Source organism: Aspergillus pseudodeflectus (assembly GCF_044049435.1).
Source record: "Aspergillus pseudodeflectus strain CBS 756.74 chromosome Unknown BJX68scaffold_17, whole genome shotgun sequence".
Lineage (NCBI taxonomy): Eukaryota > Fungi > Ascomycota > Eurotiomycetes > Eurotiales > Aspergillaceae > Aspergillus > Aspergillus pseudodeflectus.
The window spans coordinates 213,427-238,962 of NW_027263793.1; the positions used below are offsets into that span (position 1 = coordinate 213,427).

The 25,536-nt window shown below is 52.3% G+C and overlaps 8 protein-coding genes across 8 annotated transcripts; 3 read left to right on the forward strand and 5 right to left on the reverse strand.

The window, feature by feature from the left end:
- Positions 1-7: 7 nt before the first annotated feature.
- BJX68DRAFT_265968 (uncharacterized protein) lies at positions 8-3,823 on the reverse strand (the record flags this gene model as incomplete). The annotated part of the gene is made up of 2 exons (XM_071045366.1): positions 8-2,320; positions 2,389-3,823. Coding segments are annotated over 2 exons (3,748 nt in total), but the record flags the coding sequence as incomplete, so codon positions are not given.
- Positions 3,824-7,152: 3,329 nt separating this feature from the next.
- Positions 7,153-9,238, forward strand: BJX68DRAFT_275177 (major facilitator superfamily domain-containing protein; the record flags this gene model as incomplete). Its single annotated transcript, XM_071047796.1, has 2 exons — positions 7,153-7,622; positions 7,672-9,238. The coding sequence occupies exons 1-2, from the start codon at positions 7,396-7,398 to the stop codon at positions 9,236-9,238; spliced, it is 1,794 nt and encodes a 597-aa protein (XP_070899978.1). The 5' UTR covers positions 7,153-7,395.
- A 502-nt stretch (positions 9,239-9,740) lies between these two features.
- Positions 9,741-12,293, forward strand: BJX68DRAFT_65774 (amidase family protein). The gene is made up of 3 exons (XM_071049571.1): positions 9,741-9,774; positions 9,836-10,190; positions 10,258-12,293. The coding sequence occupies exons 2-3, from the start codon at positions 9,847-9,849 to the stop codon at positions 11,747-11,749; spliced, it is 1,836 nt and encodes a 611-aa protein (XP_070899979.1). The 5' UTR covers positions 9,741-9,774; positions 9,836-9,846; the 3' UTR covers positions 11,750-12,293.
- On the reverse strand, positions 12,277-16,578 carry BJX68DRAFT_65778 (GTPase-activating protein). Its single transcript, XM_071049572.1, has 3 exons — positions 15,499-16,578; positions 15,100-15,451; positions 12,277-15,055 (listed from the first exon to the last, which is right to left on the reverse strand). Exons 1-3 carry the CDS (start codon positions 16,298-16,300, stop codon positions 12,838-12,840), a joined length of 3,372 nt encoding a protein of 1,123 aa, XP_070899980.1. The 5' UTR covers positions 16,301-16,578; the 3' UTR covers positions 12,277-12,837.
- A 57-nt stretch (positions 16,579-16,635) lies between these two features.
- Positions 16,636-18,232, reverse strand: BJX68DRAFT_235573 (uncharacterized protein). The gene is made up of 2 exons (XM_071039896.1): positions 17,922-18,232; positions 16,636-17,862 (listed from the first exon to the last, which is right to left on the reverse strand). The coding sequence occupies exons 1-2, from the start codon at positions 18,129-18,131 to the stop codon at positions 16,996-16,998; spliced, it is 1,077 nt and encodes a 358-aa protein (XP_070899981.1). The 5' UTR covers positions 18,132-18,232; the 3' UTR covers positions 16,636-16,995.
- A 1,422-nt stretch (positions 18,233-19,654) lies between these two features.
- Positions 19,655-21,580, reverse strand: BJX68DRAFT_265973 (uncharacterized protein; the record flags this gene model as incomplete). Its single annotated transcript, XM_071045367.1, has 1 exon — positions 19,655-21,580. The coding sequence occupies one exon, from the start codon at positions 21,578-21,580 to the stop codon at positions 19,655-19,657; it is 1,926 nt and encodes a 641-aa protein (XP_070899982.1).
- Positions 21,581-22,260: 680 nt separating this feature from the next.
- Positions 22,261-23,601, reverse strand: BJX68DRAFT_235578 (SDR family oxidoreductase). Its single transcript, XM_071039897.1, has 6 exons — positions 23,452-23,601; positions 23,147-23,405; positions 22,927-23,090; positions 22,681-22,880; positions 22,486-22,636; positions 22,261-22,433 (listed from the first exon to the last, which is right to left on the reverse strand). The coding sequence occupies exons 1-6, from the start codon at positions 23,504-23,506 to the stop codon at positions 22,318-22,320; spliced, it is 945 nt and encodes a 314-aa protein (XP_070899983.1). The 5' UTR covers positions 23,507-23,601; the 3' UTR covers positions 22,261-22,317.
- A 946-nt stretch (positions 23,602-24,547) lies between these two features.
- On the forward strand, positions 24,548-25,536 carry BJX68DRAFT_235582 (uncharacterized protein). Its single transcript, XM_071039898.1, has 2 exons — positions 24,548-24,750; positions 24,823-25,536. The coding sequence occupies exons 1-2, from the start codon at positions 24,691-24,693 to the stop codon at positions 25,321-25,323; spliced, it is 561 nt and encodes a 186-aa protein (XP_070899984.1). The 5' UTR covers positions 24,548-24,690; the 3' UTR covers positions 25,324-25,536.

A 25,536-nucleotide genomic window follows, 5' to 3' on the forward strand; every position in this document is an offset into this window, starting at 1 on the left:
ATATCACTGTTGAAATTTCTTGATGCTGCCCATGATAATGGGGACCGACCATCCTTATCACTTGCTTCTGGGTGAACTCGGTGGTCAGAAAGCAGCAGCTTGATCACAGCCTCATTCCCATCTGATGCCGCCCATGATAGTGGTGTTCGGCCATTCTTATCCTTTGAGTCAACTTCAGCGCCGTTCTTGAGGAGTAGCTTAACCACAGCTTCACGGCCCCCTGATGCCCCCTCCCACAGTGCTGTCCTGCCATCCTTATCCTTTGAGTCAACTTCAGCGCCATTCTCAAGAAGAAATCTGACAAGGCCCTCGTGTCCACTCTTGGCGGCCCAGGCCAGCGGCATCCGATGATGTCTATCCTTCTCTTTCCACGTGGGATCAACCTTGCCCAGGCTGTAAAGAAAGTTGAGGACTACTTCGTCACCCTGTTCAATGACGTGCTGGGTAATACTCTTGGTGCGCGAGAACGTAAAGTCACGGCCAAAAGTAGGATTGTTGTGTGCATTTTCGAGGCAGCGCTCTAATAGGCGGCGAACCGAAGATCCTGCTGGCTGCTCATGCATCTGAGCTTGCAGGATTGCCTTTACCGCCTCGTGGCTTCCGGTGGCTCGGGCAGCAAAAATTGGGGGTCCATAGCGGTCATCATGAACATCGAGCCAGGACTCCAGGTGGGGATGAATATGAATAAGGTCGGCTAGATTCCTTTCCGCAAGGATGTAAAGGAGTGTAACTGTTTGCGTATATCGCCGAACTTCAAACTTCTCAAACGCGTTGTTGAGAAATATCCACCTTGGGAGAGGGAAATCTGAAAGAAAGGCACGCTGGTCTAGACCCGCATGTTGAGCGCTATTGGCATGCTGGAGAATACTAAGCACCGCATATTCGAGAAACGGAAATTTGGAGGCAATGGTTTTACGTAGCTTGTCTGCTTCGGTACGCTTTGGTAGAGACTCTGGTATATCGACGTGTTGGGTGATTGTCGCGTTGATCTGAGCCAAGCAGCAATCCCTCAGATGCCGGTGGCCATGTCCCACCAAGTTGCCCGAAGCCCCGGACCATCGAGCCCCGTCTTCACTCAGCAGGAACTCTCGAACGGACTCGTGGATGAACTGGACCTCGCCAGCCTTGTTACGCGTTACTTCGACCAACCCTTTGGAAGAGCTTTTCACAAAGGTTTTCATCGAGTCGATATCTATATCATCCGCGTCCCAGTATGCTGAGCACGCCTTGTCGAGACCAAGCTGGATGGCGAAGTAGAGCTCTTGTGGTTTGAGGGGACGGATCGCGAAGAGGACCCAGCTGAGGCAGAGCTTCATCTGTTCAAGGTTTTTTCTGTCTCGGGCAAGGATCATCTCAAACAACTTGGCAAGTTCAGTTGGGATTTCTTTGAGGCGCTGGCGCATTTTTCGGATGGACTTGTCAGGCAGATCAGTCAGAATCTTGATAACAAGGACGACCCAAAGGAAGATGCGAGAAGATTTCTCGAGGATTTCCGACTGGAGCGACTCAGTCTGCTGGTCTCTCCTGCCCAGCTTGAGGTTTGACTTGATGTACTTTTGTATGTCCTCTTTATGCCCGTCTTCATCTTCCAGAGTGAGTGCGGTGCCTGTCGTGATCTCGATGTGGGGATAGTGCCGACTGGAGAAGCAGATTCTTATATTTCCAACAGATTCTTCGCATAGCTCCTCAAAAAAGCGAATCATACGCTCAGCCTGACTGTCTTCACACTCGTCCAGTGCATCAATGTACATCGTCAAGGACATATTACCAAGCTTCTCGGCAGCATGCTTCAAGGTCTGCTTGAGCGCTTCCTCAGACCAACCACCCCGTTGGATGACCCTCGCGCCGTCGGGTGTCATCCAGTTCAAACTTTCTGTCAGGCTCGGTACTTTTTGGAAAAGCTGGTGGAGAAGAGAGCGGTAAAGGCCGACTGTTGACTTTTCCTCGGGCGTGCCTCGAGCGAGGAAGAAAAATGAGAGCAGAATCTGAAGGCGGTCGTCCTTGCTATTGGAACGCTCATTTTCGAACAAGAACTTCATCAGCGTTGATTTTCCAGTTCCAGGGTTGCCTTTGATCCACAAGAAGCCACAGTGGTCATGCAGCTTCACCTTATTGTACCAGTCGGTGTATTCAGACTTGGAAAGGAACCAGCGACACGTGTTACTTTGGGCAGGAGTCAGATGGGTGAGCCGCTCATCGATCTTGGAGAAGTATAGCTGCTCTACGAGCAATTGATTTGTAGCGGGGTCGATGGCGCCATTGAACTTTGCGTCCTTGGGGTGAGATGTGGTCGGTCGGAAGCCGTCCAGGCACCTGTTATCTTCAAAATTCGAAATCCTTTAGCATGCTCGTTAAGTCCGACGCAACAGCAGTGAATTCAGTGCGTACCCTGGTCAGAAATGTCACCGTGGGCTTCTGATTCGATGCTCTCGGCTAGACCTGTGGCACTCAAGACAGGTGTGTATGGCACACTGTTGTCTAAAGATTCGGAGTCTTGGCCATTTTCTCTAAACGGAAGACCTCTTATGTACTTTGTCGGGCGGGACACAGGAGCTGTAGGTGTTGCGGAAGCATCGTAACCATCAGTGATCGTTCCGCGGGGTGACTTCCTTCTTAGCCGGTAGTTGAGGTGAGAGAGATTATGTGGAGAAATTCCAGAAACAGGGACTCGACTTTGACCCTCGTTTCTCTCGGCATAGGCCATTCCGGGCCCTATCTGAAGGCTGTGAATAGAAAGTGAGCTATTTGGCGGTTTATCTGGAGGGGTATACCGTTCCAGGAGCGCCTTCATGGTAGATGCTGCCGTCGCAGCCGCAAAGTCCTGCCACTTGTCGTTCTTATGGCTATCCGCATAGTCGCTGACCCCTTTGATGACAATGCAGGGTAGCTCGTCCCAGGCACCGGCACCTTCCATCTCGAAAGCGAGGATGGAGTGGGCCGTGGCGAGACTGTCACGATCCTTGCCAGACTTGAGCACTATGTCACCGGATCCAATCCGTCCCACGAATATAGACGGAGCCTGGGCCTCCTTGTTTCGACCTTGAAGCTCCAGCCGTTCCTTTACCTCGAGACGGTGCCTCTTTATGCTGTCTCCCTCATTGCATCCAAGCTCATCACACAATAGCGTTCGGGACTCTTCACAAACTGGGTCCAACTCTGTGTGACAATGTCTGCAGAGACAATCGGATGGCACGTGATGCTTATGCCGAAAGCTTGCCGCAAACAGCCTGTCATTTATAGCTCCAGGATACTTGTATTTATTTCTAGAGCGCTCGCCTGGCGGTTTGTCCTGAATCTGCTCAAGGAAAAAGGCTGCTCGTTGTTGAAGCTTCTGTAGTGCGCGGTTCGTTTTTAAAATGGTAACGAGATTGCGGACCTCCTTTGCCGGCCTGCTCAGGCTTTCCTCAACTGTATCTTTCATTATGAATTTGTCAGGGTAGCGTCTCCCATAATCATATTGGATAACAGTCTCGCTGAGAACGACGTCGCCAAGGAGTATCCCATCTTCCGTTCCCACAAGAGGCACACCGCCACAGATTCCGGTCAGCAGCAGGAGCTTTATTCTTGGATAGCTCGATCGAAGGCTTGCCGCCGCGCTGGCGGCGACGGCTTTTCCTGTACCAGATAGCAGGATGAGCACGACATCGCAGTTGCCAATGCGAGCTGTTGTATACGTGTTTGCATCTTCTCGGGCTCTACCATACTCGTAGCCGTGATCCTCCCAAAAGTGGTCAACAAGCTCTGTGACCGCGTTGTACTCCGTCGGCAATGCGCAAACTATCGCGATTTCGAAATCATTCCGGCTGGCGGGCGGGGAGGCCATCGAGCCGACCAGGATCAAGGCAGCCCTCAAGGCTCGCGACTCTCAGACAAGACAATTTATGGCGCGATTGACGAAGCAGAGTCTCGATCGTCACGAAGAAAATGGTCAGAAATGGACCACAAGATTTGCGGCAGCAGTGGTGATGACTACGTGGCAGAGCGTCAGCCACTTCACGTGAGTTACTTGACCAGTTCGCTCAGATCACCACTCTGTATATCAGCCTGTTTTATAGGTAGTACCTAAACAGGCGGATCCAATTAGCTTCCCTGATGTGTGTAACCACTTCCACGCATGACAAGAAACCCTTGACACTTGCCAAGTTGCTCTCTGTTTTCAGGGCACTGAATTCTAGTCAGAGTATGTAAGATAATTCTCATTGCTTGATTAAACTCACAATCACATTCTTGTCAGGTGGAACGCGTTTTAAAGGGGCGAAGCAAAGTAAACCAGGAACGCCTTGTGGAAAAAGTACTCGAGGTAGCCATCCAGGCTGACTCGGAAACCGGTGCGTCCATCCATCATGTGTCTTTATTGGTTGGCCCTCAGCCCCACCTTGGCAAGGCACACCCTGCGCCTGCGGTGATCCTCAGCGATATTCGACCTATGAGGGGCTAAATCAGTTCCAAGTTATTCGTAATAACAAGCCGATAGAATGCTCTGTATATCCGGCTGACCAAGGCGATATCCTTGCCTGGCCAACCACTGAATGAAGTGACAAGCACAAGGCTCTGGAAGAAGAGGAGGTTGTCATTTGGAAGCTCTGAGCTCCGAAGGACGACGATATGAGCCGCAGCTCACATGACCTGTTGACTAACTTCTATGGCTCCGCCAACATGAAGCGGACGAACAGGTCCCGCTTTCAGAGTGTTGCAGCGACAAACCAATCTCACCCCGACCAGGCTGTCAACAGACAGCCTTTTTCTATCTGTAGATATCAACTTCCAGATCATTCCTCTTCCAGCCGTCTGGAATTCACAACCCACGGAAATCAAGCATGATGCTAAGGATCGATCGCCATGCTAAGCCCGCAAAGCCCCAAATTGCGGTTGGCTGGCATCACGGGCGGACCAGCCATGCGAAATCATTCGGTTGCCCCAGGCAAAAAAAGCTTTTCTCTATTGCACGGCATTTAACCAAGTCATTGCTCTCCGTCTGACGAACAGCAAGGCAGATTCTGTCACAAACGTGGCGTCCCTCCACACTGAAGGCCAAGGTGCGGAGGCAAGTCCCACGTTCCTTGCCGTCTCCGTTTTCAGTACAATAGATACATCCTAACCCAGAAAGTCCAGAGTTACTTATCACTTACCTTTTTGAATCCCCGCAAGCTCTTCATACTATTTCATGGATGCCAGGAGTGGGACCTCAAAGGTATCAGATCTATCGCCCCGTGGCTTGGACATCACTGCCCAGCCAAGCAGGATCATGGTGTCTGGCTGTCTATGGCAACTGTCTCTTCTTCAATCTTTCGCCAGACATTCATCGCCCTAGCCGACCTTGACCAAAACATGGAACACATCAAAGATCCTACAGGCCCCCGCCTACAAAAGGCCAACAACTGCGGAATTGGGTACAGAATCTGCTCACACACCATCCTGGGCGTGCAGGGGATATCCAATAAACACAAAGTAGAAGAACACGCTAGTCGCGTGTATAACGAGATTGCAAGTGAGATTGAGACTACCACAAGCGCGTTGGCACATTCACTATGCTGTTAATGCATGATCCTGTGCAGGCGGCGGGGGGAGCTCGAGCAGTCTGTGAAGAAGTACAAGTTTTACAGGGCACTGGTGAATAATTTCCAGCATACAGGTGCGGGTGGCGTGGCATATCCCTTCTATAATCTTTTTAAGTGCAGTGTCTTCTGGGGGAAGTGCGCCAAGCTCGATATCCCGTTGTATCTACACCCCTTTGCGCCGACGGGCCGGTACTTTGAGCAGCTGTACGCGCAGCGGAAACACCTCGTGGGCCCACCGCTAGATTCGCGAATAAATGTGTCTACATCTCCTAGGCCTAATCACAAACGGCATCTTGGACCGGCTCCCTACACTCAAAATCATCGTCGAGTACATTCCCTTCGACTTCTGGCGGATAACCCACTGGCTGCAGGACGTCGAGTGTCCGCTGGCTGAGAATGCCAACTAAAAGCATCTTCTTCGCCTCTGCGATTCAAATAATCGAGTGTTGACGGTTTAGTCAGTCTCGATGATCCACTCCTGAGTACGCTCTAGACTGCCCAAGTCCTTGATTCAAGAACCTCGCCGATAGTCACGCCGCGGCAATTTGCAGTCTTGGCCCCCAAACTCGGCCGATATACATACTGGCTGCCTTGGTAAAGTGTGACTAGAGAGGCCAGCGTTGTTCTCTTTTTTCATCCCACGGGATATTCCATGCTCATTTAGGGGCTTTCACCCTGTCACCTCGATGTAACTCGAAGGCGACCATAACCAAAAATACACATGGTCGTGTTGTTTTTCGGTGTCAGGATATGCAAGCAAAACTTTGTGCCGGTAACCGGGCAAGCTACTAGCTACTAGCTGAGAGCTAGCTGCATGCCCAGACGAGAGATGAGACAGGGTCCAATTATCAATCAGATAAGCTGGTGCAGGATCCAGGACCCAGAGAATCATGTGGTTGGCCCACAAAGCTCCAGAACCCTTAGCACCACTTGTCTTGTCAATATCTCAATACTCTTACGAGCCAAGCGACCTTCTCGAGTCATGGCTTCACCCTCGCTTCTTCGAATTGACGAGGCGTGGCGATGCCGGATAATTCACTCAGGCGAGTGGCGTGAGGGACTTTTGAATTCTCAAATTCGTCTTCCCTGTTGACGAGAAGATTTCGAAGGGGGTTTTCCGTGGGGAGCGTCAAGGAAGCGGGGTTTCATTGATATGCATGCTCAAAGAATACGACTGAGCCCAGGAGGACACATGAATCCCCATACTGGATACTCTGCTTCAGAAGTTCTCATCGTTTTGCGTCTGATTGTCCAATTTCTCGACCAGTGTGTAATACATCCCAGATTTGGCCCCCAGCGGCAGCAGTTGATTCCGACTCGGACGAGGTGAAGAATTTTCAACCTTTACACGCGGAAATAACCAGTTTAGGCTTCACGGTGCGGCTTGGCCCTATTACTCTAGATAAATCAGTGCAACCTCGCAAGAACCGCGTGGGAGAAACGACTCCACCAGTAGACGATTAGGCGAGAGATAATCTAATCTTTGCCACAACTCCAGAGGCCGCCAACCCCCATTTGGCTGTTGGACCGAGCGCGGGATACGCAGCAGAATCTTGGGTCTTATCTGATCTGTCTGTCCAGTCAGAGTCCGTGAGCCCAGCCCTGGCGTTGGGCTGGCGTGCCTCGGGCTGCTTGGCGTGTGCCTTGGCAATGGTCGAGGGGAGCCAGGGTGCATGGCTGCAGCAGCCCACTTTTCCTGCCCCGAGGTCGCTGTTGCTCTGCCAGTGGGGTGCGTCGGTGCTGGGACGATCCGGGTTTAAAAATCGTGTGATCCCTTCCTGAGTGAGAGGGTTCGAGCTGAGTCCTGTTGCTGCAGCGCATCTTATATCAACTCAGGATGGCTATCCCTAACGAGGTGCACGAGGGCAGCATCGACCCCGTCTCGGCGTCTCACGACGTTGAGAAGAGTGTTGCTGTCGACTCGCAGGCGCTGCCTCCTGCCTACACCAAGGATGAGGATGCCTTTGATTCCGATGCGAATAGCAATTTCCAGGAGGGTGTGCAGCGCGCCCGAGCCATTACGGCTATTTGGTCCAAGTGGACGCTTCTCACGCTGTTTTGCTTGTAAGCTGCTCTTCTTGAGATTTACGGTCGACCCTCTCTAACTCTCTAGACTATACGTGATCTCCTTTGTCGACTACTTGCAAAACGCAATCGACGCTGCCCTCAACCCATACATCACCTCCTCCTTTGGCCGGCACGGCCTCCTCAACGTCGGCAGCGTCTTATCATCTATAATCGGCGGTGTTGCGCCTCTTGCCCTCGCCAAAGTCGTCGACATCTGGGGCAGAGTCGAGGGCTTTGTCGTAATGATCACCGTCTGCGTGGTCGGGATGATCCTCAAGGCAACCTGCCACACCGTCGAGCAGTACGTCGGCGCGCACGTTTTGTACTGGACGGGCCACATTGGAATGATTTACGTGATTGAAGTCATGATCTCCGACATGACGACCCTGCGCAACCGCATGATCTACTTTGGTATCAACGGCACCCCGCGCATTGCGAGTACCTTTGCCGGTCCGGCCATTGCGGACCTCTTCTATAAGCACCTTGATTTCCGCTGGGCGTTTGGTGCCTTTGCGATTATTCTTGTTGGATGTAGTGCGCCGGCCATGGGGTTAATGGTGTGGATGTCGCACCGCGCCAAAGCGCAGGGCCTGATATCATCTCGCCGACGCGAGAATAACCGGTCCATCCTTGGCTCTCTGAAACACTACTTTATCGAATTCGACGTCCCCGGCATCCTCCTCATCACCGCCGCCCTCGCCCTTCTCCTCCTCCCCTTCAGCTTGGTCGCGTACGCACCCGACGGGTGGAAAACAGGGTACATCATCGCGATGCTCGTCCTCGGCGTCGTCCTCTTCCCAGCATTCTACCTCTACGAAGCCTACGTCGCCCCCGTCCAATTCCTCCCCTTCAAATACCTCAAGCAAGGAACAATCATCGGCTCCGCCCTGCTCTACGGCCTCATGTTCCTGTCGACATTCACCTGGAACGGATACTACGGGTCCTACCTGCAAGTCGTGCACCGCCTCTCGCTGAAAAACGCAAACTATGTCCTCAACGCATACAGCCTAACCTCCACCGTCTTTGCACCCCTCATCGGCGCCATAATCGCGTACACGGGGAACTTCAAGTGGACGGCCTACACGGGTGTCCCCATCATGCTCCTAGGAACAGCACTGATCATCCCCTTCCGCTCCCCCGGAACGAACCCAGGCGTCCTCGCCCTAACGCAGATCCTCGTCGGACTGGGCTCCGGCTTCTTCACCGTATGCTCCAGCCTCGCAATCATGGCCCCAGTAACACACCAATACATCGCGGTGACCAACGCGCTGGGCGGGTTATTCGGGGGCGTCGGCTCAGGCATCGGGCTCGCGATTGCGGGGGCGCTGTGGAATAACCTCCTCCCACAAGAACTGCACAACCGCCTCCCCGAGTCTCAAAAGGCGAATTCACGCACGATTTTCGGCGATATGGTGCTGCAGATGTCGTTTGCGGATGGGACGCCTGAGAGAGTGGCGATTGTGGATTCGTATGCGCATGTGATGCGGCTGATGGTTATTGCGGGGGCGGCGCTCATGCCGCTTTGTCTGGCGAGTATTGTTGTTTGGAAGAATATTAATGTCAAGGAGGTCGAGGAGAAGAGGGGGATTCAGACCAAGGGGACTGTTTTGTAGAAAGATGGAGAGGGAATCTATGGGAAAAGAAAAAGGGGTTGTGCGTGGTGTGCTGTGTGTCTATCGTGTGTATCGATTATTTATGATATTCCGAGTGTGTCTGGAGGGTTCTATAGAATATAAAAATAACATAAAGAATGATTATGATTTCCAGAGGGAGAGTTGTAAATTGAGCTGTACATTGAGCCGTACATTCCAGGTAGATATGGATTTATATATCTAGTGTGGGGCGTGCAGGTTTCAGCCTCGGGTAACCCTACACCAGGTACCAGGTGGATTCTACGTTCAACTCTTAGTACGACCATCTAGTAATATGTAAATGCATAAAATAGTAAAGTATACTGCAGAATCACCCAAAAGTATGTCCCTGTCAGTACTCTAAGCTATTGAACTGCCGGCTATGCAAGGCAAGAAGAGCCCTTACGTCAGCGCAGGGACGAGTACATTAGTGCAACACTAGCGATTGTGTTTTCTTGCTGGTCATCTTCACTTTTGTGGTAGTTGTTTTTCTCGAGATACAGGCACAGGGATTGTCGGTAAGTGTATCTTTTCTGTGATAGATTTTTGAGTTACTAGCAACTGACATCGCGTCCCCAGGAACCAGAATAATGCCACGATGTTTCCTCTTTGGGGCGACGGGATTCCTGGCTGCTGTTACTCCCCTTCTGGCTACCGACAATCACAGTCACAACCACAATAGCCATCACGATGTTGACGTTGGCGTTGATGCCTTGGTTATGTCCCAGGTCCTGATAGACCCCTATGCCTACGACTTCCCTCGACTCAGCACTAATGGCGCTGACTTGTTTCCCATGCGTCCGTGCAAGGGGCACCAACTGCTGGAAGCCAGTATCGATGATCTCCAGGAGCTGCTCTCCGCTGGTGAGCTCACCACTGTCGATTTGCTGCAATGCTATCTGGAGCGCATCTACCAGACAGATTCGTATTTGAAGTACGTTACGCTTCCACATCTCGGTATCGATATCCACATTCGATACTCAACTCAAAGAAACCTCTAGTGCAATCCTCCAACAAAACCCCGACGCCCTCCGCATCGCTAGCGCCCTAGATCGCGAGCGTTCCGCTGGTCGAATCCGCGGCCCCCTCCACGGGATCCCCTTCATCGTCAAGGACAACATCGCAACGAAAGACCGCATGGAGACGACGGCCGGCAGCTGGGCCCTCCTGGGCTCCGTCGTGCCCCGCGACGCCTTCGTCGTGCACAAGCTACGGAAAGCAGGCGCTGTACTCCTCGGCAAAGCCGCCCTGAGCGAGTGGGCGGACATGCGCTCGAATAACTACTCCGAGGGATACTCGGCGCGTGGAGGGCAGTGTCGGAGCGCGTATAACCTCACGGTCAACCCCGGTGGGAGCAGTTCGGGGTCTGCGGTGGCTGTGGGCGCGAATCTAGTTCCTTTTGCTCTGGGGACCGAGACGGATGGGAGCGTGATCAACCCTGCGCAGCGGAATGCGATCGTGGGGATCAAGCCGACTGTTGGGCTGACGTCTCGCGATGGGGTCATCCCCATATCTCTTAACCAGGATACTGTCGGGTGCTTTGGCAAGACCGTCCGCGATGCCGTCTACGTGCTGGATGCCATCTACGGCGTCGACCCGCGCGACAATGCGACACTCGCGCAGGTCGGCAGAACCCCTCGACCGAAAAGTGGTGGCTACACGCAGTTCCTCGCAGACAAATCCGCCCTGCAAGGCGCAACATTCGGTCTCCCCTGGGAATCCTTCTGGGCATTAGGCGACAGCGCCCAAATCGCGCAGCTGCTCGAGCTCATCCATCTGCTCGAGGACGCGGGGGCAACCATCATCAACGGCACGGAGCTCCCTCATTACAGAACCATCGTCCCGCCCACGGGCTGGGACTGGGACTACGGCTCGGCTCGCGGGTATCCCAATGAATCCGAGTACAGCTATGTCAAGGTGGATTTTTACAATCATATCAGGGCATACCTCGCGCAGCTGGATAATACGAAGATCCGCTCCCTCGACGATATCGTGCGGTATAATCGGGAGAACTATGGGTCTGAAGGCGGATTCCCATCTATCAACCCGGCCTTTGGGTCCGGCCAGGACGGGTTCGAGGCCGCGCTTGCGTCTAGGGGGATCATGGATGAAACGTACTACCAGGCGTTGGAGTTTTGTCGCCGCACGTCTCGCGAGGAGGGGATTGATGCGGCGCTCAAACTAACTAACAATAATAATACCATCATCCTAGACGGCCTCCTGGTCCCCGCAGATGTAGCGCAGAGTATCCAGATCGCCGCACAGGCCGGATATCCCGCGATTACAATACCAGCAGGTACAAACAAAGAATCCGGGATGCCGTATGGGTTGGCAATTCTCAATACTGCGTTCTCAGAGGCGGCGCTGATCAAGTGGGCCAGTGCCATTGAGGATCTGCAGAAAAGCTCACGTACAAAGTGGCAGAGGAGCTTGCCGGAGTGGAGGGGGTACGCGGTTCGGAATTTGCCGGTTCCGTTTGTTGATCTGGAATAGATGTATGCACATGGATCTTTGATCTGGTATTCCTGACTCGGGTCAAATTGGTTGTAGACACTTTTTCGACTGGCTGGGAATGTCCATTAACCTGGGTACTAGACCGATGTACTTCCTTTGCCGATTTCTGGTATCTAAGAGACGAGCTCGCGCATCTAGTATTACAGGAAAGACAGCTGCTATATCCTTCCAGGTAGCTGTAATCGCTTTTTACAAGACACGGCAATCTATAGGTAGTATGTGCATCCCCTCCCCGCCTGCTATGGTGAATCCCATTTATCAGAACTCAAGAGGGACGCATGAATTAATACTCAAGCCCACGAGCATGAAGCCCTATGGACTCCATACACCAAGCCCATCACAACCTTTGTATCCGTATTCCACCTCTACCATAGCACAGGCACTGGCTTCCCCGCCTGGAGGGTATCTCATCTACTGGCAGCGTCCGACTAGTTAGGGCTTTTACTCGTTATAACCGGGATGGCTGACCACGCGACGTCGGAGGAGAGGGGGGCCAGAGCCAAGAGCCCTTAGAGAAGAGCATAGTAGCTTTCCCAAGCGAGTCAGGCCCTGGCTTGGTAGGAATCGAGGGCTCAAGACTAGTTCCAGGGGCCGGTGGTGCTGTCTGTGTGCCTGTTACGAAATGTAGGGCGCGCAAATGACCCTATCGACCAATTTGATCGGTTGGTCAGAAGATCATACCTCAGGCTGTGTCTACCTAGGTGCAGGTTGAAGCAGAGACACGCTTGTGAGCGCACTGTACCAGAGAATGGAGCTCCTTGGCGAGACTTGGTTTCGAATGGGGCGTCAGCAGAGTCGAGAGAACTTCCTGATGCGGAGGGCAATCATGGTATGTAAAGCACTGCTACCTTGGTGTACACAAGGAGGATCGATACATTAAGCTTTACAGAGATCTCTGGACAGACTCGAGCATAAGGGCGAGCAGCCATCTAAGCAGCACACGTCGGATTATATATTGATCACTCAGAACTGTCTAAATAGATAACAGGCGCCGCCGCAGGAACATCAGAAACAAGCAGCCACAAACCAAGGTGCTGCTGCATTGAGTAAAGACTGGAATGCATGTATCATGACTCGAACTCTACTACCTTGCTGACCACGTTGTCGTCGCGGGTGGGTTCACCTTGACTGCTACCTTGCTGTGTGTCTCTGTCGATGAGTGACGAGGTCTGGTCGTCGCGGCCGCGAATGTTGACGACTTCGGCGCCTTCGAGCAAATCGCGGTCTGTGTCTCGGACGCTGCGGCGCTCGGGGTCCGCGCCGTAGGCTCCTGCACCCCAGGATGAGATGCCCCCAACCATAGATGGTGCGGTGGCGCTGTGCGGTCCGTCATCGTCCTCATCTTCTTCATCGTCGTCTTCGCGGTTGAGTGCGTTGCGCTCTAGATCGCGCTGTGCCTCGTCCATGCGCTTCTTCACCTCGGCCGCCATGCGGATGCCGTCCGAGACAATGTTGTCAAGCACGCCACGGAGGCCTCTGTTTGGTGGAACGATACCGCCAGATGCGCCTGCAACGGTGGCACCGGCAGCCGCACTGACATGTGGTTTAGCAGCGCCAATGTTGGAGAATGTGGTGAGGTTGGATGACAGAGTTGGGAGGAGTGTGGCCGCTGCTCCCTGGTCGGAGAGGTGGAATGACTGTGGGAAGTACGCGTCGAAGAACTGCTCAAGCAACTCGTCGGCCAGAACAACCATTCGGAATGTGGGAAGGGTGATGTGAAGGGGATTGTTCGGATCTAAAGCGGGGTTGGCCGACTCGGATACGCTGCGGTGACGCTGTGTCGTGTCTGAGGGTTCACTATTTGCTGTCTCTGGGGTTTCGATGTCGGGAGTTGGTGTTGATGACTTGGCTTTTACATGGTCATCTCCAATGTCGATCAAATCCTCCTCGTCATCCCCGATAGCAAACGAGTCGAGCTTCTCGGCAGTCTCGGCCACCTTTTCTTCCTCCATGCCCTTGTTCGTAGGATCAGCGTACTCAAAGCATCGGCGGATGAATGAGCTAACGCTGCCGAGGAATCGTTCACCGGTACTGAGCTTCTCTTGCTCGAGACCCTCCTTCAGGTCTTCCGTACTTTGACTAGGGGTGATTGTGCCTTCGAATCCCCGCCTCGATAGGAAGAGTAACGCTTCCGACATTCGGAGAATACCCTCTCTGTCAACCTTGCCGTCGCCATTGTCGTCATAGAGATCAAAGAAGTAGCTAATGTTGTTCATGATATCGCGTGGGCCCTTGAGGCGCGCGATCCCATTGACCACATTCTGCAAGCTCAGCCCTTCTGCTGGATCGGTAGCCCACTTGCGGAAAAGACGCTGCATGAATTCGTGGTCCGCCGGGGAAGGTCTATTGTTCCAGATAGACGACGATCGGCCAAACCCTCTGAAACTACCCGAGTCGGCTGTCGATTCTTTTCGAGACGGGCCAGGGGAGTCAGCCATGGCCCACTTTGACGTAGCGGCAAGGAACTCTCTGAATGCATCGTAGTCCATATGCGTCGGGCTAGGGCCAAGTCCAACGCGGCCAACCTCTGTATCCACGACTGGCCCAATAACAGAAATCCGCTCAGACTTCTTCCTTTCTTGCCGCCTCTTCTCCTCTTCGAGCAGCTTCTGCCTTTGCTGGTAGTCGTATAAGATTTCATAATAGCGGTCGTATACCGCGCCGAGATCCTCAAGACTCAGCTTCTTGCTGTCTGGTCCCAGGTTTCGAATCGATGTTCGCTTGGCAAAACTTTCGATATTCTCCAGAACAGCATCTTTATGCTTCTCACGCTGCTCCGTGATTGTCTGATGTGTAATCTGAGAGAACTCCTTGAAAGCGACAACCATCAGCTCTTGGAACCGAGTAATGGCTCGAAGCTTGGGGTTTTCCGATCGAGGGTGAGCCGACTCGTCCAGACGGGAAAAGTATGATTTGAGGACCGAGATGAACGAACCGTCGTCCTGAACGTCTAACAGCTCTTCTCCATTGATACGAAGGATAGCCAATCCGACCTGGAAAAGAACCTTGGGACCCTCCAGGAAAAACACATCGAGAACTCGAAAGGCGAATACCAGGGGCATGGAGTTGATATATAGGGAAAGGAACCAGGGGAGAGAAACAACAGAAAGCTGGACGTCAGACTTGGAGAGATGTTCCCACAGCACCGGCATAGTCTTTTCGACAAGGGATTCAAACACTTTCTGGTCAAGCAGTGTCCCGTACATAGTAGTAGAGTAATATCCGGGCACGAGGCGATCGCACAGGACGGACAGCAGAAAGAAGGCCTGCGCTTCGGACATATATCTAGTACTGTCAGCGCTGGTTCGTATGAACCGTCGATCACCTACATTAATAGTGCTGCAACCACAATGTTCATCGCTTGACAGTAGCCGATTTCAGCATTGGTCCAACTATACGCAGTAAGAACCCTTCGCAGGCGGCCGATTCCTTCTTCGCTCTGGAAGCCCGCGTATTCGGGTAAACTACGGTTCAGGTCCTTCTCGATTTCGTCGATGGCCAACGACTCTTGGCCTTCGAATTTGGCGAGAGTTTCACCGTACAGTTTCGGCGACCGCAACCGCAGGTATAGTGAACCAGAGGCCACTTCCCAAATCTCACCACGGAGACGATTGGGAAGACCGACACGGATGAGTTTATGGAACGTAGGCTGCCGAATCAGAGTTGCGTTACGGCCATTTTCTGCAAGATTCAGCAGCCATCCAATAAAATAGGTAAATATCTCATACCTCGGAAATATTCTCCCCACAGTCTCATCTTACTCCGATCCCTCAGCTTACGGGCGTCACCCGGGTAGCGGAAGAGCATCCCCAGACCAGCGTCCGGAGGCTGTCGCGCATCCGCGGCATCAGGCGACTGACTCTTCGACTTTGCGCCCGAAAGCAAATACTCCGAGTAGCAATCATTAACGACGGAACGCAGACTTTCTATCTCCTTCATAGACTCCCGCAGACTTTTCTTCAGAGTATCACAGAACCGCTCGCAGGCCTGCCTGCTCCCGACCAATTCGAGTGTAAATCTCTGCGGGATGTAACCAGGCGCTTGTTTGCCCAGTGCGCCATTCCACGTTGTCAATGCAAGTGAAAACACATGGCTGAGGCTATTCAGCCGCTCCACCCTGCGGATGCAGCAAAGAGGAATCGTAAACCCATTTCCGGATGGGCCCGTACCATTTGTTTGACCCGCCCAATGTGTCGAGGCACCAAGCGTAGCAGACGGTACGAAGCTAGTAGGCTGCGTCGAGAAACAGATGAACCGCTCGCTCAGATGCAGCCTACCGGCATACCGATTTCCGCCGCGATCGAGATTCCGAGACTGATTCCCGGAAGCTGTGGACTGTGATAAAGGTAGTATAAGCTCTGCGGTAATCTCTTGCAGCGGGTTTTGTGAATCGGGGAGCCGAAACTGCTGGCGGAATAGGGAGGCTTTTGAAGGGTTCCGGTCGGAGGAGGAGGTGAGGTTGGGGATATTAAAGTTGGCCGGGTCGATGAAGGACTGAGCTTTTTGGACGAGGGACGACCATTGCATCATCTTGGCGAAAGGCGAGCCGGTCGGATCCCGACCTGGTTTGATGGCACAAGGGTGAAACGAGTGTACACGGTTTCCTGGAGGTCAGGTTAAGTGAGGCTGTGAGGCTCAGCCGGCAGAGGCGGGAGCTGCTGAAGCTCGGAAGCACTCAAACCTGCGCGCTGGAGATGGACAAAAGCCGACTGAGGGTCAGCGAGTAATTCAAGGTCATTGTAGAAGCTAGCGCAGCATCATTCGGTTGTCACTGCCGGCGTTCGACAGGTACAGCACCTCAGTGGTGGTGTTCAAGGCGGGAGGAGGGGAATCGGCCAGTCGAGCTGATCGTCCCTGGCAGGCATCCGCCATTCGCCTCACGTGATGTAATGCCTCTTGAAACACGCCGGTTCTCACCATGATGCAAGTAAATTACTGCTCTTACAGGTTAAAGCGTTTCTCAATAGACAGGGAAAATAAGTAGATAATTACATGTTGGTAAACTATCGCCTGTTTAGTGATACTAGAAGATTCGTTGCGAGTCAAGTGTAACAATAACCAGCGAGAACTGATAACATGGAAGTAAAGCGGAGTAAGGAAATCAGATCGCCTTTGCTGTTCAAACATAGCTCTTCCCGTCCAGCAGCCAGAGCCCCAGCCTCCATTCACAGCTTCCTTAGAACACTGGCATATTTATTCACGACAAGCTCTAGCATGCGAGCTCTTCATGCCTTGTCAGCAACCTGCTCAGGGGCATTCTCATCAGTGTATGCCGGGGGCAGGTCGTCCGCAGACTCGGTCATCAGACCCTGCTTTTCATGGGCCAGTCCCTCCTCGGTCGTCTCCTTGGAAGTACGGCGGTAACGGCGCCACATGAAAATGGCAAGCTGGCCAACCAGCATACCGATGGCGCTCGCAGCAAGACCTGCCAGAACTCCGAGAATGGCCGGAACGACGACAAAGCGCATGACGCGGTGAAGAGTGTGCTCCCAGGTCTTGTGGAACTTGTCGTGGTAGTGAGGGTGAGGGTGGTGGCCGTGGTGACGGTGAGGACCACGGTGTGGCTCATCATTCTCGTCAACAGGTGAGAACTGATCGAAGTCGCCATGAGGGTGAGGGGGGAAAGGAGGACGAGGACCGCCACACTCCTTGCCCTTGAACATCCCGATGAGGCGCTCCTTGGCCACAGCAAACATCGTCCGGATGCGATGCATCAGGTACCGTCTCAGGCACCTCGACTTTCCACCACACTTCCTCCAAGACTCACGGTCGGCAGTATCCTCAATGTTGGTGCCAGCCACGTATAGGTTGCCTTCTGCGTCGTGGATAAGGGTAATGGCGACAGTGTCAAGGGGAACGGGGTATCCATCAATATCGAGAACGGTGAATCGTACTTCGACCATATCAAAAGGCTCATCGGGAGGCGATGGGAGCGGCATCATTTCGACGGCGTAGCCCAGGTAGATGGGGTTGGATTCTTCACCATCTTCCCGACGGCGCTCGACGGCGGTGATTGCGGCGGGAGGGGCAGGAGGAAATATCTGGCGGTCGTTGGCCAAAAGAAGGCCATCGTCGATAATGAATTTGAGCGACTGCAAAAGTTAGCCTCTTATACTAATATGGATAACGCAGGGAGTATAGGCGGACTCACCAAGGAGGTCTCATCACCACTCTGGATGGCAAAGGGACATCCAGTGCAGAGTAGGTCAACATCCAGCTGCTGGGCAGCTTCAACCTCAACAGGCTGAATCTTTGCAATGTCGGCAGTGGTGAAGTCAGCGTCGACTTCAGGAACAACCAGCATGGCCCTAGCGCTGCTAAGGGCCAGGGTGCTCCCAAGCAGGAAAGAACGGAGAGTCATGGCGACAAGGTGTTTAGAAGATGAACATGAGAAAGAGGGACAGAGGTTGGATGACAGAATGGATTTAAGCTGATCAAATCTCACAGAGGTTGAAGGGTGGGATGGAGAGATGGCAGAGGGAGGGAGGCGGCTACGGATACGGATAACGGACGGTTCGGAGGCGATTGGCCGTGTCCTCAGGCTGACGCAACCACTATTCGCTTTTGGGTCTAGTGGCGCCTTCTTCAATGCCAGAGTGGATTGCTGACGACTCCAAACATTCAACTTTGCAGACTATTGAGCATGAATTGTTTGACAGTGTTTCGCAATCCTTTGTTGACCAGCATGACTCCTGATGGCTTGTATAGCATCTCTTGGGCTCGAGGCAATTGAGCTGCGATGAACCTATTGAGGCTCCGATAACAAGTTATTCTTATCCGACCGGGAGATTGGCCGCTAGCCCCGTCTTATGCGTGCACTGCACACGCCAAATCCATAGGCTGCGAGGCTGCGAGCTTGCGATGCAATCGGACTCGGAGGAGCCGGAGGGCCTGCGGATTGGCGCCAGATCACACGAGAACTCCCATGTCATATCTGAGTGGCTGGTAATCGGAAATGCAAAATACTAGTAGTGGGCGCTGCTCGCGAGTCACTGCTGGGAACGCCTCGTTCTACCTGATGCTACCTATACATCTTGAATCAGATAAACCGACCAAAATCACCCATTCATATCAGGCTAGTCGACTTTTAATCCTCTTTCCCCAATAGTTCAGCATTCATAACACACGAAATATCATAAATGTGAGAATAAATATAAAAATATTAGAGGTGGTACAGGAATCAGTTATATTAGCGCAACCCAAGTTGTGCCGCAACAGATCAAACAAGGCTGCAATATTTTGGAATTTTCAAAAAGCGCCTTGACACCTCGATACCCCTGTACCATCAGAGAGAACGTATTTATTTGTACTAGTATTCTTACAGTCAACGCCCCCTAGTGGATACATATTTCTAGAAACACCTTTTGATGACTATCCAGTTAGTGGTGGTCTATAGTCACTGTGCCAACCACGTTATGTCCAAATTTCACACAGTATATAGGAAAACCAGCCTTGGTAACTGTCTGAGCCCGGGCTAGGTAGCGAAATACAGCACCCAGGGCTCGTCGTGTTAAATGGGCTATATACTTCAAGGCGCCTTTATATCAGCCTCAAGAAAATCCGCCACAATCGTTATTGTATAAGCCTGAGAACAATAGTCTGCCTCGTATACTCTAATAGCCCAGTGAGTTAGTACTTCCTACAAAGCTGAGCCTCAGTGATGGGAAGAGGCGCATTCCCGTTACTACTCCCACGATTTGTATGAAGAAAGGGCACTATATGCCTGATACTTACCAATGAACACGGGGATTTATTTATCCTACATAGTCTTCTTAAAATACAACTAGAATAAAAGCAAATTCTTTGAGGATAGATCATTATATTTGAAAGCATATACAAAGAACAATGTAAAAGCAAAATGCAACATACCTGTAGTCCCTGTAGTCACCCAATAACTCCCGGATCAATATCACTAAACCTCCCAACCTCGAATTCAATAATCTTCACTGCCCTACTATCCATCTCATGCGTATTCCTCAACTTGGCCGCAAACTCGTCGGGCTTCCTGTTGGCCATCTTCCACGTCTGCTTCGGGTCCTCGGGCGAGCCCAGATTCGACCACCAGAGCAGGAACGTGAGAAGGATGATTAGCATGTGAGCCCAGTTGATGCGGAATTGGGGGGTCTGGGGTTCTTTCCTTTCGGGTGCGGGGCGCTGGTCCACGTGTCTGGGCTCAAAGTCGACGTCCTTTGCGAATCTCACCTGTTTCTTGGGCGCTCGTTCGGGTCCGAGGGTCCATTTGTCTGCAATCTTTGCCCATCGCGCGCGCTGGTCTCTCGAGAGCGGAGTGGGTTGTGGAGGGAGATAGGAAGGGCCTGAGTAGACTTTCACTCTGGGAATGTAGCCCTCGATCTGCTCCACGGGTCTGTAGTAGCTAACAAGCTTTGACCCAAGGTCGAGTTCGGTCTGAATTCCTCGATCCTCGTGCTCATCTCTTGTGATGGTGATCTTCGCCATCATCTTCGCCAGTAGTTCGTCATTGCGCCTGTCGTACGGGTTGGTCGAGTACCAGGGCCCGATCCGCTTGGGCAGGGGCGGCAACCTCGTTGCTTGTGCGACTGCCTCGACTCTCCTAACCATATCAGTTCCTTTTGCCAGCCGCGTACGCTTACGCGGCAGGACTTTTGCTACATTTTGCTTGGGTGGTCTCACAGGGCTGATCACCTTACCTTCTTTATCGACGAGTTTCAAGTACGTCTCGCAAGCGCGGGCCATCCTCGATCTGCACTCTGGAGGCCGCGCGATCTGTACCTCTGGCGAGCCTGCTCGCTTGGCTTGGGGCTTGACGTTGGCGAGACGGCGTCGAACACGCGTCGCGGCCGTGGGGATATACGGCTCGGGCACATCTGGCATGTTGGTGTCCCCGCCATTGACATCCTGCATTTCCCTATCGATAGTTCCATATGTCAGTCTTTCACCAGATTCCGCCCGTCTTTGTCTCCCCTTGGCCTCTTGTTCCTCCTTCAACATATTTTGCCACCTGCTAGTGTCGGTGTTACGGACAGAAACGACAAAGTTTTTGATCTCCTCGACTTGGTTCTTCAGGTTGACGTTCTCGAGGGTTAGTGTTCCAATGTAGGTCTCGAGGCTCTTGATCCAATTCTTGGACTTTTGCTCGTAGTCGACCATCTTACCCCGATAGTCACCCACGACGTTGCCTGCGTAATCGAGGGTGACGTTCAAGCCGGCGACGGTGGCTTTCTCCTTTGCCAGTTCTTTCCGTAACGCCCGCTCTTCCTTTTGTAGTTTCTCAATCATCTCGAGCTGCTTCTGTCTGGTGGGATCTCCGTCTCCGGTTAGTCCATCCAACCCGTTCTCCTTTCTCAATCGGGCGAGTGTTGCCTGGAGTTTGGCATTCTCCTGTTGATAAGTGTTCACCACCTCGTTGTGATCGGTTATCTGACCTACTGCCTGCGCGATGGTGTCTGCAGCCGCCGTGCCTTCCATCAGATCAGTAACCATTGACACCTTTTCTGCGGTTGGTGTTGCCGGGTTGCCGAGATAATCGTTAAGAAAGTTCTGAAGCGGATTACGCGTAGGCTGAGGCTGGCGTGCGGGTTCTGGGGTGGCGCCGTCGGCGCTTGTCTCCCTGGTCTCCCTGGTCGTCCGCTCAAATTCATCCGAACTGCTGGCATCGTACAAGTTGGAGCTGCTGAGCCCGGTTTCTTCTGAGCTCTCGGGTTCGGGTGTATAAGGACTGCCTCCAGGCCGCACTGTTCCAGCATCTGAGCTTTGGTAGTCGGAGGTTCTAGACTTTCTGCGCTTGCCCTTTGGGTCCTCCGGATCGTAGTAAGAGCCGGTGTAAGACATGCTGCTTGAGTGGTTCTTGGTGTATTAAGCGATGTTGATTGAGTAGGTGCTTTGTTTCGTTGCTTTGTCTTTGTTGGCTTGATTGCGAGTTAATGTGAGGAGTCAATAGGTCGAGATTTATGGGGATGAAGGGGCAATCCAGCGGGTATCAAACTAGTACTTATAAGCACGCTGAACAAAGACAGGTCTTCTTTGTCAAGACCATTCAACCGCTCTTTGCAAAACAAGGCGTTGTTACATTGTTGATGAAAGAAGTCTCGCGTCTGCTTGGTTCGTAAACAATGGGATGCCGGACATTCTCGAGCGCTCTTCGTCGTAACCTTTGTCCGATGTTTCAGTCCCATTGTTAGATACTTGAGGTTTTTCGTAGGCTGATTTCATTCTGTTGACTGTGGTGGCCTTTGCGAGCAACAGGTCTGGAGAGAGGAACAAACCTGTTTATCTTTGCCTGAATATGATTGTTGAGAAACGTGAACAACGCACTGCGTCGGCGATGGCTCAGACCATAACAAGACAATTGCAGATTCGACAGTCTGAGAGGTACCTTGCGGATCAACTTCCTTGTTCACCGAAAGTTTCAACGATAAGGGCCGCTGGCTTTTTTGAGGACTGTCGAATTAACAAGAACGCTGAACTGCGAGTCAGTTGTTCGACCAGGACCAACACAACACAAGATGAACGCATATATCCATGATTGACAGAGTACCTAACAGAATAAGTCTATCCTATATAAACGCTCAAAGCTTCGCCTTTTTCTTCCCCTTGACGTTCTGAAACGTGTCGCCTGAAAGAAGGAAATCGGGATAATCCGCCGACCCCACGCCAGCTGAGATGCGCCAACTAGCACCGTCCACTGCTCTTTGTTAGCTTCGAACTAAATTAGTGATACGATGACCGGAACTTACCAACAAGGATTTGTCCGCTTACGTAGCTACCGGTGTCTGCAAAGAGGTACACGGTCGCATCTGCAATGTCTCGGACAGAGCCAAAGCGGCCGAGAGGCTGCGATTTGACGACTTTGGCCATTTTATCAGAGGGGAGGAGACGGTCCAGACCCTGAATATGTTAGTCAAGTTCTCAAGTATGCTGAAAGAACGTACCTCTGTCGAGGCAATAGGACCAGGAGCAATGACGTTCGAGGTAACTCCCAAGGGTCCGAATTCAAGCGCGACAGTATTTGACAAGGCATCGATACCCGCTTTGGCGACTGCGACGTGACCCTGGAATGGTGTTCCGGTATAGTGTAGTGTTGCGCTAACAAAGATGATTCGGCCTCCAGTTCCCGCTGGAGATGGTTTCACTGACCACGTTAGTCAAGCCCGATAACGCGATAAGGGGCCACAAACATGTCTTCGAGTCCACCCTGTGCTTCTTCGCTGATTCTATCAGATGCGGAAGAGTGGCCTTGAGCGTATTGTACGAGCCCAAAACATCAATTTCCATAACCGACCGGAATGCATTCACAGAGATCTGGTTGATCGAGGCCAGGAAGTTTCCCGCCGCACCAGCACTGCATCCAACATGAGCAAGAGGTAATAACGCAATAACGCGAACGCATGAACCTACATGACGAAGTCGATCGCTCCGAGCTCCTTGACGCACCGCTCCACCGCATTATTGAGACTGTCAATGGACCGCACGTCGACAGCACCGATTCCTATCACCTTTGCCCCCGGTCGAGCGGTGGCGATATCCTGGGCGACTTTCTCGGTTTTCTCGACGTTCCGTCCGACGATACAAGCGTTGGCGCCGAGGTGAACGAGGGCGCGGACCTGCGCGCTGCAGATGGTGCCGGCTCCGCCGGTGCAGAAGACGACCTTGTTTGCTAATGGGGATTAGCTGTCACACGAGAAACAGTGGTTCGGACTCACTGAACAGGCCGTCCTTCCAGGTGTCGCTCAGGTAGTCTGATTTCGGGAGTGGCATCTTGACGGAGGCGTCTAAGTAGTCTAATGAGTGAAATGATCTGGGAGGGAAAACGATTGTAGTGGGTTTATGAATGAAAGGGAGTCGAAGCTGACAGCTCCCCTGTCTCTTTCATCTTCCCCACAAATTCAGCCGCGGTTATCGGGAGCCTCGGTTGTGCCTAATCGAGTTAGTTTACTCTTATCTAATGCTGTGCACAATTGGAAGCATAAAATTGCTATATGCCTTGTCAAATGTGTGTCCCACAATCCCCAAGTTGCCTCATACTTGGTCTACTGTGACAAACCCAAGTCTGGAATTGGATGTGTCCGTTGCATTCTAATATTTGCCTGTTGGTCCGTTTATACAGACGCGCTCTCTGCTCTCAACACAACAAACAAAAGTCAATATCTGAGCGAACTTGGAGGAGCGAATAACATGCTTATTTCCTTCGGGCTATGTATCTGAGGAGAACTATCCAGTCTGTTCCTTGCAAACCGTCCTCGCTCCCGCAAAACTACTCCCGACGGCAAATCTGGTTGAGGAACAACACGCGCTTCATAAGCCTCAGCACTGCTATCCTGTACACGTCAACGAGATACTCAACAACCGATACCAAATCGCTACCGAAATAGGCTGGCTTCCACAAATGAAGCCTGCGAATGGATGAAGATGGGGTTAGTTGTATAGTAAATAGATACTTCTTCGCTCAAGAGACCTGACTGTTCAGACATCCCTTTGCAAACTACGATTTTGTATCTTGAACGACCACGCGAGAATGCACCGGCGCTTCTATTTCATGCCGCACAAATTCACCCTCTTGGACGTGGGAGCTCGACGGGCTGAGTTCACTTTGATGTACAAACTCCCATGTTGCGTACCCAGAAACCCATCTCCATGTATGGTCTTGCTCGCAGTGTGGAATGAGATCCAGTGCTGGAGAAATAGGCATGCTCGTGGCGTTGACAAATCCGGCGCTCTGACTGGTAGATTGTGTTTCGCCTCAGGCCACAATCAGGCCACACCCGACGTCACCAACATTTTTCCAGCGCATCAAAGATCAGGTTCAACGGAACAGCAACTCTTCATCCCCACGCGACCACCGCAGGCGACTTTTTCATCAATCTTTCAGGGACAACCAGATAATTGACTACCGGTTATAACTACGATACTTTTACCCGACTGGCCGCAGTCGAGCCGTCGCCATGGCCTGCCCCATCACCGTCACCAAATTCATTGGGACCTTTTCCCTCGGCCTGTTAACAGTATGTCAATCAATCCAAACTGTGCTGGAAAACAGCACAATCCATCCATCCGAGTGGTACTTACTAGTGTAGGGACTCTCATACTCCGCATCAACCATCACCGTCCCCTCCCTAAGCCTCCTCACGACTTCTTCAGGCGCATCCAAATCCCTCGCCGAAGTCAAGCGCCTAAACCGCAAACACGGGCTCCGCCTCGCAAACATCTCCAACGTCTGCTTGCTCCTCGCATACGGCATCTCTCCGCGCCACCGCAAGCACCCGTACCTGGTTTGGATGGTCGTCATGTCCACCATCGGCTCCTACGGCGTCGACTACTGGTTCCATCGCGAGAGCGGTGTCAAGGCTTGGATCTGCAGCGTCGCTCAGGATATGGGGTACTTGTCTTCGCGAGCGAAGAAGACACAGAAGAAGGAGGAGGATCTTGTTGTTGTCGAGGCGGAGGAGAGCGTCAATGGGGAGAGTGTGCGGAGGGAGATGGATGCTGAGCGCCGCTTGCAAGGCGTGCGGGGGATTTTCTCCGGTATCGCGCTTGCGATGGGGATTGTTGGTCTGTGGGGAGACCGTCGTGCCTGAGTGCAGGCTGTTGTCTTGCAACTGCCGGGCTTTCAGGCCGGAGCTAAGTTCGGTGTCTTTCTCAATGACACCAATACGTCGGATTCGGTCCGGTCACTATACTATACTGGGGTTATCTATGAGGGATTGATTTCCACCAATCTCTTCTCAACATATCACCCTCATGATCTATGTATTCTATTCTTGAAACTAATGTCAGGCGTTTGGTTTTCA

Excerpts from the sequence above, each read along its gene's own strand:
- BJX68DRAFT_235573 (XM_071039896.1), bottom strand. The coding sequence starts at position 18,131 with ATGACTCTCCGTTCTTTCCTGCTTGGGAGCACCCTGGCCCTTAGCAGC. Across the intron at positions 17,863-17,921 it reads GTGGTGATGAGACCTCCTTG|TCGCTCAAATTCATTATCGA; the intron begins GTGAGTCCGCCT and ends TAACTTTTGCAG.
- BJX68DRAFT_235582 (XM_071039898.1), top strand. The coding sequence starts at position 24,691 with ATGGCCTGCCCCATCACCGTCACCAAATTCATTGGGACCTTTTCCCTC. Across the intron at positions 24,751-24,822 it reads TTTCCCTCGGCCTGTTAACA|GGACTCTCATACTCCGCATC; the intron begins GTATGTCAATCA and ends TTACTAGTGTAG.
- BJX68DRAFT_65778 (XM_071049572.1), bottom strand. The coding sequence starts at position 16,300 with ATGATGCAATGGTCGTCCCTCGTCCAAAAAGCTCAGTCCTTCATCGAC. Across the intron at positions 15,452-15,498 it reads GTGGGGAGAATATTTCCGAG|AAAATGGCCGTAACGCAACT; the intron begins GTATGAGATATT and ends TGAATCTTGCAG. Across the intron at positions 15,056-15,099 it reads GTGGTTGCAGCACTATTAAT|ATATATGTCCGAAGCGCAGG; the intron begins GTAGGTGATCGA and ends TGACAGTACTAG.
- BJX68DRAFT_235578 (XM_071039897.1), bottom strand. The coding sequence starts at position 23,506 with ATGCCACTCCCGAAATCAGACTACCTGAGCGACACCTGGAAGGACGGC. Across the intron at positions 23,406-23,451 it reads CTGGAAGGACGGCCTGTTCA|CAAACAAGGTCGTCTTCTGC; the intron begins GTGAGTCCGAAC and ends AATCCCCATTAG. Across the intron at positions 23,091-23,146 it reads GGAGCGATCGACTTCGTCAT|TGCTGGTGCGGCGGGAAACT; the intron begins GTAGGTTCATGC and ends TGTTGGATGCAG.
- BJX68DRAFT_65774 (XM_071049571.1), top strand. The coding sequence starts at position 9,847 with ATGCCACGATGTTTCCTCTTTGGGGCGACGGGATTCCTGGCTGCTGTT. Across the intron at positions 10,191-10,257 it reads CAGACAGATTCGTATTTGAA|TGCAATCCTCCAACAAAACC; the intron begins GTACGTTACGCT and ends AGAAACCTCTAG.